The following is a 10,000-nucleotide window of genomic DNA, read 5'->3' on the forward strand; positions in this document are numbered from 1 at the left end:
CACCAAAAACACCAAAACAAAATTACAAAGAAAAAAAACAATAAAAAAAATATTAAAAAACACCAAAAACACCAAAACAAAATTACAAAGAAAAGAAACAATAAAAAAAATATCAAAAAACACCAAAAACACCAAAACAAAATAAAAAAGAAAAAAAACAATAAAAAACAATCAAAAAACACCAAAAACACCAAAACAAAATTACAAAGAAAAAAAAACAACAAAAAAAACTATCAAAAACCACCAAAAAGACCAAAACAAAATAAAGAAAAAAACAATTAAAAAATCTATCAAAAAACACCAAAAAGACCAAAACAAAATAAAAAAGAAAAAAAACAATAAAAAACAATAAAAAAACCACCAAAAAGACCAAAAACAAAATTACAAAGAAAAAAAAACAATAAAAAAATATCAAAAAACACCAAAAAGACCAAAACAAAATTACAAAGAAAAAAAAACAATAAAAAAATCTATAAAAAAACACCAAAAACACCAAAACAAAATTACAAAGAAAAAAAACAATAAAAAAAACTATCAAAAACCACCAAAAAGACCAAAACAAAATAAAGAAAAAAACAATTAAAAAATCTATCAAAAACACCAAAAAGACCAAAACAAAATAAAAAAGAAAAAAACAATAAAAAACAATAAAAAACCACCAAAAAGACCAAAAACAAAATTACAAAGAAAAAAAACAATAAAAAAATATCAAAAAACACCAAAAACACCAAAACAAAATAAAAAAGAAAAAACAATAAAAAAATATAAAAAAACACCAAAAACACCAAAACAAAATTACAAAGAAAAAAAACAATAAAAAAACTATCAAAATCCACCAAAAACACCAAATCAAAATTACAAAGAAAAAAACAATAAAAAAAATATAAAAAAACACCAAAAAGACCAAAACAAAATTACAAAGAAAAAAAACAATAAAAAAACTATCAAAAAACACCAAAAAGACCAAAAACAAAATTACAAAGAAAAAAAAAAACAATAAAAAATCTATCAAAAAAGAAACCAAAAAGACCAAAACAAAATTACAAAAAAACAATAAAAAAAAGAAAACAAAATTACAAAGAAAAAAACAATAAAAAATCTATCAAAAAACACCAAAAACACCAAAACAAAATTACAAAGAAAAAAACAATAAAAAACTATCAAAAACCACCAAAAAGACCCAAAAAAAAAAAACAATAAAAAAATATCAAAAAACACCAAAAACACCAAAACAAAATAAAAAAAATACTCACCAACGCAGCTAAAAAACAAAAGCGCAGCGCCGCAGCCGAACGCCGAACGCACAACTGTCATGGCGGCGGCGTCTCGAAGACAACAACAATAACAAACGGCACAGGCGCTCGGGTTTCTTCGTTGCGAGGCCCCCAAGGTGACTTTGCAGGTTAATTGGACTACGCCGGACTACTCCCGGGGGCTATTCTGCTAAATTAACAATAGCAGAGGCGGGATAAGGGAAGGATGAGAGGAGGTGGGAGCGAAGGGGCGGTTGGGAGGGGAGGGGGGGGGGGGTGCATGGACGGTTGGAGGGGGGTGGGTAGGGGGGTACGGCGTCCTGGGCGGGGGGTAGGGGGGGTGGTGGGGGGGGGTGTAGACAGGCCAGGCGTCGAGATCTGAAAAGAAGGGAGATAATCATTTATTTTTTTTTTGTTTTATTGTTTTTTTTTTGCTTTGTTTTTTTTTTTTTGGTGTGTGTTTTTGAAGGATTTGGGTGGATGGTTTTTACGGTGTGGTACAAAATGAGGAAGAAAGGATTGGGGAATGTAATTTGAAGAGATCTAAACTGATTTAGAAGTAATACCGAAAAAGTAATTCTTTTTTTTAATATTCTATTCTTTATTTTTTATTTATTTATTTATGTGTTTATTTTTGGAATTTTTCTTGCTTTTGAATAAAGGGAGAAAAAAACGAAGATTTTTTTTAAAGGAGGGTGTTATTAGTATGAAAATCTTCATTATTCTCATTATCTTCATCATACTTATCATTATCCACATTATTTTCCCATCATCATCACCATCATCATCATCATCACATCATCATCATCATCATTCTCACAATCAATATCGTATGTCTATCAAAATCATTATCATCATCATCATCATAATCATCACCAAAATTATGATCATTATCATCATCATCATTATTATCATCACCATCAGAGCAGCAAAAAATGAAGATTTAAAAGCAAAAAAATAGATAGAAAATATTTATAATGTAGAAATATAAGATATATGAATATAAGAGATATAAATATAATATAAAACATAAAATATAAAATAGAGAATATATAATAATCTGAACAAAATATATAAAAATATAAGAGCGAGAAAACAAGAAATACAACAAACAAGAGAGACCAACAAACAAACACAAAATTTACATCAAACCGAATAAATAAACAAATAAACAACAGTAACGAGATCCAGAATGGAAAAGAATATTCGAAAAATCATTGATATTTTGATGGCAACACGATGAAGGGACATTGGATGACATTTGCGGAAATTTGCTTTCGAATCCAATTGTGTCTTTGTTGGCCATTTTGATCGCGATTCATATGATGTGAAAAGATAATAATATATGTATATACATGCACGTGCAAACACTTTATCATATATATATATATATATATATATATATATATATATATATATATATATATATATTCATATATATTCATATGCTGTGAAAAGAGATTATATATATATATATATATATATATATATATATATATATATATATATATATATGTATATATATATTCATGTACGTGCACACACTATATCATATTATATATATATATATATATATATATATATATATATATATATATATATGTACATATATATATACATACAAATAAATATATATATATATACATATATATATAAATAAATATATATATATATATATATATATATATATATATATATAAATATGTGTGTATGTGTGTATGTATATACCAATATATATGTATATATATATATTTATGTGTATATATATATATATATATATATATATATATATATATATATACATATGTGTGCGTGTGTGTGCTTATATATATATATATATATATATATATATATATATATATATATATATATATATATATATACATATGTGTGCGTGTGTGTGCTTATATATATATATATATATATATATATATATATATATATATATATATATATGAGAAGTTATAGGAAAGGGAAGGGGACAGAGGGAGGAAAGGGTAAGAAAGATGGGGAGGTCGGACAGAGAGGAGGAGGAAGGGGTGGGCATAGGGCAAGGAAGGAGGGGAGGGAGGAGGGAGGGGAGGAGGGTGTGCCCGGTAGGTAGGTTCGAGTAGGACTGTCAAGGCGAGATAAGAATTAATTACAGACGAGCCACCGGTCTTGTCTCTTCTCGCCCTTCCAGACGCCGAGTGACTGTTGAGAGATTTTCAAACGATCGTAACCAACCACGAGCCTAAAGAAAAAAATGACCAATAATAATACTGAATAAATCTTTCCCGCGACGTTAAGTAATAGCCAATAAAAGTCGACCAGTTTTGATAATCTATTTAATCAGCATTCCTATATTTTTTAAACACTGATTTTAGATACATTTCATGTGCCGGAGACGCTATAATTCTCACCATAAAAACGTTTTAGGCCCGTCTCCCCCATCCATCAGCGAGTCGAGACGGGTCGGCAACTTACAAACCGGACCCATAACATGTCTACATAATTGAGGGAGGCGAACCGAACACGGAAATACTCTCTCTCTCTACCTGAGAAAGCCTATTTTATGCCTTGTGGATGTTAATTGTAGGGGCGATGACGCTAATTACGAAAGAAAAGGCGCGCCAAAGTTCACGCGTGGTTCGGATGCTTCGGAAGCGGTTTCGAAGTGTGTTCGGATCGTGGCTTATTCGCACACCTGATTGTCGTGCGTGGTTTGTCGGTATTGAGATTCCGAAGTGGGTTCTTATCCTCTGGTTTTATTGCCTCTCAAGTTCCTCTCTCTCTCTCTCTCTCTCTCTCTCTCTCTCTCTCTCTCTCTCTCTCTCTCTCTCTCTCTCTCTCTCTCTCTCTCTCTCTCTCTCTCTCTCTCTCTGTGTGTGTGTGTGTCTGCCTCTGTCTCTGTCTCTCTGTCTCTGTGTTTACCTCTCTCTCTCTCTCTCTCTCTCTCTCTCTCTCTCTCTCTCTCTCTCTCTCTCTCTCTCTCTCTCTCTCTCTCTCTCTCTCTCTCTCTCTCTCTCTCTCTGCCTCTGCCTCTCTGTTTACATCTCACCCTCTCTCTCTCTCTCTCTAAAATTCGAAGTCATTAAAGGAACCAACCCCCCCCCAAAAAAAAAAAAAAAAAACTTATGGGGAACCGCAGTTTGTATTTCAAATAGAAAAGAAAAAAAAAATATCATCACAAAGATTTCTTGTGAATTCCCCTTCGAACTCGGGGAAAAAAAAGAAAAAGAACAAAAAAAACAAAAAAACAGAAAGACTCCCCTCCCCCCTCCCCCCCCACCGCCCTCCCAGACACGGCCAAAAGGCGAGTACAGAATTTATTTATTTGTTTATCTATTTATTTATTCATTTATTCTCTTCTTTATTCGATTATTCTCTTCTTTATTCGTTTATTCTCTTCTTTATTCGTTTATTCTCTTCTTTATTCGTTTATTCTCTTCTTTATTCGTTTATTCTCTTCTTTATTCGTTTATTCTCTTCTTTATTCGTTTATTTCGTCGAGTGATCCTTTTACGTGTATTGACGGTAAAGTATTTCTAAAATTTATTAATAACTATTAGTAATTATTACTTATAGATCGATAGATAGATAGATAGTCATAGAGATAGATAGACAGTTATAGTGATAGATAGATAGTTTTAGAGATAGACAGATAGTTATAGAGATAGATAGATTGATAGTTATAGTGATAGATAGAAAGATAGACAGATAGATAGATAGATAGACAGAATGATATAGATAAATAGATAGATATAGCTAGATAGATATAGAAATAGATACAGATATAGACATAGATAATTAGGATGGATAGATAGACATAAAGAGATAGATATAAAGACAGAAATAGATATAGACATAGACAGACAGACAGCTATAGACATAGACAGACAGACAGACAGATATTGAGATATCTATTCATACATCAATTCATATATATATATATACGTGTTTGTACTGCGAATCTTCCGATATATGTAAATCTATTTCGACACTGAATTCCCAAAATAGACCTGGTGCTTCTATAATGAACCTTATTACGCAATTAATTAACATTAATATTATTGAATTATTGAGATCTGTATATTAATTCAGTGGCGAAATCTGGCAATGATGTCAGGAGTGGTGACGTCATTGATGAGAGCTTTTGGGTGATAATGAGAATGATGATGAGGAGGAGAGGAAGGAAGGAAGGAGAAGGAGAATAGGAAGAAGGGAGAGGAAGGAAGGAAGGAAGAAGGAGATGGAGAAGAATAAGGAGAAGGAGATGGAGGAGAGAGAGAAGAAGGGAAGAATGAGAGGAAGAGAAAGGAGAGGGGGAAGAAGGAAGGAGAAGGGAAGAATGAGAGGAAGAGGAAGGGGGGGGACAAGAAGCAGAATGAGAGGAACAAGAAGAAGGAGAAGAACGAAAAAGACGGAGAAAAAGAGGAGGAAGGAGGAGATAAAGAAGAAGGAGAAGAGGAAGAGGAAGGGGAAGAAGGAAAGAGAGGAGAAGAAGAGGAAGGAGGAGATAAAGAAGATGAAGAAGAAGGAGAAAGAGATGGAGAAGAGGAAAAAGAATGGAAAAGAGAGGAATGAGAAGGAGACTGGGAAAAAGAAGTAAGAAGTAGAAGGAGATGAGAAAGAAGAAGAAGAAGGAGATGAAGAAAAACAACAATAACAATATACCACCTATAATGAACACCGTCGCCATTTTTTTTTCTTTCCCTTTTTTTTTTTCTTTTTTTTTGCACATGCATAATGACCCACTCGTGTGCAGCCTCGCCAAATTCTCGGGCTAATCAGAATAAGGGGGTTGGTTGGGGGGTTCAGGGGAGGGGAGGTGGGGGGAGGGGGAGGGTGGAGAGGAAAGGGAAGGAGGGAGGTAGGGGGAGGGGTAGTGGAGGGAGGTAGGGGGAGGGGGAGGGTGGAGAGGAAAGGGAAGGAGGGAGGAGAGGGAGGTAAGGGGGAAGGGGAGGGTGGAGAGGAAAGGGAAGGAGGGAGGAGGAAATGGGGGAGGAGAGGGAGGTAGGGGGAAGGGGAGGGGGGAGAGGTAGGGGAAGGAGGGCGGGGGGGGGGAGAGAAAGGGGGAAGAGTAGGGAGTGAGGGAATACCTAGGTGGAGGCTAGGCTAGGGAAGGTGTAGGTTAGAGGAGAGAGGGAGTGGTATGACAGGAAGGGGGGGGAGGGCTACCTACCTTACCGTCCACCCTCCCTCATCACTCACCCTCCTAACCCTTTTCTGTTCACTCCCTCTTCACCCTTTCACCCTATCCCTCATTCCGCGTCCCTCACACTTCAGGGGGGAAGGGGTGGGTGGGGGGGGAGGGAAGGGGGATTAGGGATCGCACCCCCACCTGCGCGGGTTAATGGATGGGGGTCCGTTGGGGTATCATTATCATGGGCGGGTTGCGAAATAGGGTGGAAGGACAGGTGGGTGGGTGGGGAGGGTGGGGGGAGGGTGAGTGGGTGGGTGGGGAGGGTGGGGAGGGTGAGTGGGTGGGTGGGGGAGTGGGGAGGAAGGACGGTGGGTGGGGGAGGGGGAGAGGGGGGGAGGAGGGGAAGGACGGGGTGGGGGAAGGAAGGAGGGTGGAGGGTAGGGGAGGAGGAGGAGGGTGGGTGGGAAGGAGGGTGGGAAGGAAGGTGGTGCAGGGGTGGGTGGAGGAGGGGAAGAGGAGGAGGAAGGACGGTGGTGGGTTTGGTGGGTGGGAGGAGGGGAAGAGGAGGAGGAAGGACGGCATGGGTGGGTGGGGAAGAGGAGGAGGAAGAGGGTGCGTGGGAGGGATGGAGGGTGGGTGGTTGGGTGGAGGAGGAAAGGAGGGTGGGTGGTTGGGTGGGTGGGTGGGAGGGGAGTGAGGGTGGGGGGGTAGAGGGAAGGAGAGAACGAGGAAAAGGGAGAAAGAGAAAGAAAGAGAGAGAGAGAGAAAGAAAGAAAGGGAGAGAGAGAAAAAAAAAGATAGAGAAATAAATAAAGAAATAAAGAGAGAAGAAAAAGAAATAAAGAAAGAAAGAAATAGAGAGAGACGAAAAAAATAGACAGTGCAGGTGCAAAAAATACAGAATAGGGAGGGTGGGGAGGGGAGGGACGGAGGGAAGGTAAAAGATCAAGTGAGAGATAAAAAGCGAAGAGAAAGAAAGGAGGTAAGACAAATAATGATGATTATGGATGATGGTGATGATAATGACAATAATAATGATGTTGATGATACTGATAATTGTAGTGAAATAATGATGATGATGATTATGATCATCATCATCATAATGATAACAGCAACACTGCAATAATAATGATAATGATAATGGTAGTAATAACAGTAATGATAATAATAATGGAGGTGGTAACAATAATGATAATGATAGTAGTAGTAATAATAATGATAATAATAATGGTAGTAATGATAATAATTATAATAATAATGGTAGTAATGATAATAATGATAATAATAATGGTAAAAACAATAATACTGATAATATTAATGATAACAACAACGACAATAATAATAATATTAATAACAATAACAGCGCTAACGATAACAAAAGAAACCAAATAGAAAAGAAAGAAAGAAAAAATCAAGAAATAAAGAAAAAACAAAACAAAAACAAAAACAGGACACGAAATACACACAAAAAAAAGAAAAAAAACAGTTAACGAATCTTGCACACAAAAAAACAAAGGAAGACAAAATCGAAGGGAAAAGGGCGTGGCCAAAAAAAAAAAAAAAAATAGGCAGATAACCCACCCAAGTAAAGACGGAGGGAAACGGATCCAAACCTTTTTCTGTCGCGAAAAAATGGCGGGAGAAATTCTTTTGATCAGACTGGATCCTCATCGTGTTTTCTCTTTAGAATGGGATCAGATAGGAAATGTGATTAAACAAATGTGTATGTGTGTGTGTGTGTGTGTATGTGTTTGTTTGTGTTTGTGTGTTTGTGTGTGTGTGTGTGTGTTTGTGTGTGTGTGTATGGGTGGGTGTGTATGGTTGGGTGTGTGTGTGTGTGTGTGTGTGTGTGTGTGTGTTTGAGTGTGTGTATGGGTGGGTGGGTGTGTGTTTGTGTGTGTGTGTGTATGGTTGTGTGTGTGTATGTGTGTGTGTGTGTGTGTGTGTGTGTGTGTGTGTGTGTATGTGTGTGTGTGTGTGTGTGTATGGATGGGTGTGTGGGTATGATTGTGTGCGTGTGTGCTTGAGTGTATGTGTGTGTGTGTGTGTGTGTGTATGTGGGTGTGTTAGTGTGTGTGTGTGTGGGTGGGTGTTTGGGTATGATTGTGTGTGTGTGTGTGTGTAGCTGTGTGTGTTTGTGTATGTGTGTGTGTGCTTGCGTGTATGTGTGTGTGAGCGTGTGTGTATGCTTGCGTGCATATATATGGATGAATGTGTTTGTCTATTTCGTTAGTGTGTATATATAGTAACTTCCTCCCATATCCAACATACATATTCATATTCTACTCCTACCATCCTTTTTTTCCAACTACAGATCACTCCATCACAAAAAAAGAAAAAAAAAAACTAAAACTTTTGAGATAAGCGCCATATAAGTTTTTTTCCCCTGCACTTTTTTCCCCGTACAATATTTCCTTTCATTTTTCCCCTACACCCGTTTTCTTTTCGTCTCGTGGGGAAATTTCCTGTTATTTAAGGATTCGAGATTATACGTCCTGTTATCGGCTGTTGGGACTGCTTCGTGTGTGCGTGTGTGTGTGTGTGTGTGTGTGTGTGTGTGTGTGTGTGTGTGTGTGTGTGTGACTGTGTGTGTGTGTGTGAGTGTGACTGTGTGTGTGTGTGTGTGTGTGTATGTGTGTAAGTACGTGTGACTGTGTGTGTGTGTATGTGTGTGTAAGTATGTGTGTGTCTGTATTTGTGATTGAGTGTGTGTGTGTAAGTATATGTGTGTGTGTGTGTGTGATTGTGTGTAAGTATATGTGTGCGTGTGTGTGTGCGTGACTGTGTGTGTGCGTGTGCGTGTGTGTGTGTGTGTGTATGCATGTCTGTATTCATGTCTGTGCGTGTGTATCTTTGTGCATGAGTGTGTTTGTTATATCGTGTCTACATTTATCTCTGTGTATCAAAAAAAAAGAAGTAAGATACAGAAAAAATAAATAAATAAAATAACAAACTTAAAAATAAAAAAGACAAATAAAAAAAAAACTTAAAAGATATAAAAAATTCCCTTCTCGAAATATCCAAATCTGACATCCCCTTCGAGACCAAACTCAAGATGGCGAATCGATTTTTTTTTTTTTTTTTTTTTTTTAATAAAACAAAATGTCTTAAGAGTGTCTGGCTATGTCATTGATATCTCGACTCCATTTAAATCGCTATTTTCGAAAATGTCACAGAACGAGGCTAACTTCAGGTGCACAAAGATTTTATTTATATTTTCGAAAAAAAAAAGATTTGTTGTTCGCTTTATGTGTGAGAGAGCGAGAAAAAAATAAATAAAGAGGTTTTTTTTTCTTCTATTCGTCATTTTTGTTCTTACCCTTCCTTCTTTCTCTTAATCCTCTTCCTCCTCTTCCTCTTCCTCCTCCTTCTTTATCTTTCTTCTCCTCCTCCTTCTCTTTCCCCTCCTCCTCCTCCTTCTCCTCTTCCTTCTCCTCTTTCTTCGCCTCTTTCTCCTTCTCCTCCTTCTCCTCTTTCTTCTCCTCCTCCTTATTCGCTTCTTCTGTTTTCTCTTTAATGTGGTTATCTAATTTAGCTATTGTTCCTCTCCCTCCGTCATCACCTCTTCCTTTTTTTTCTCCTTCTCATTTCTCCTTCTCCTAGTTACTTTATTTCTCCTCTC

At 36.9% G+C, this 10,000-nt stretch overlaps 1 protein-coding gene across 2 annotated transcripts in view; it reads right to left on the reverse strand.

Annotated features, from left to right (window-relative positions):
* LOC113810749 (neuronal acetylcholine receptor subunit alpha-4) overlaps nucleotides 1–10,000 on the reverse strand; it is a 202,771-nt gene that overhangs the window by 92,049 nt on the left and 100,722 nt on the right. For both annotated transcript variants that reach the window (XM_070114797.1, XM_070114808.1), the window contains exon 2: nucleotides 1,254–1,631. In XM_070114797.1, coding sequence (XP_069970898.1) covers nucleotides 1,254–1,314 — 61 coding nt within the window. In that variant the 5' untranslated portion in view covers nucleotides 1,315–1,631. The remainder of the gene's footprint in view (nucleotides 1–1,253; nucleotides 1,632–10,000) is intronic.

Source organism: Penaeus vannamei, chromosome 3, assembly GCF_042767895.1.
Source record: "Penaeus vannamei isolate JL-2024 chromosome 3, ASM4276789v1, whole genome shotgun sequence".
NCBI lineage: Eukaryota > Metazoa > Arthropoda > Malacostraca > Decapoda > Penaeidae > Penaeus > Penaeus vannamei.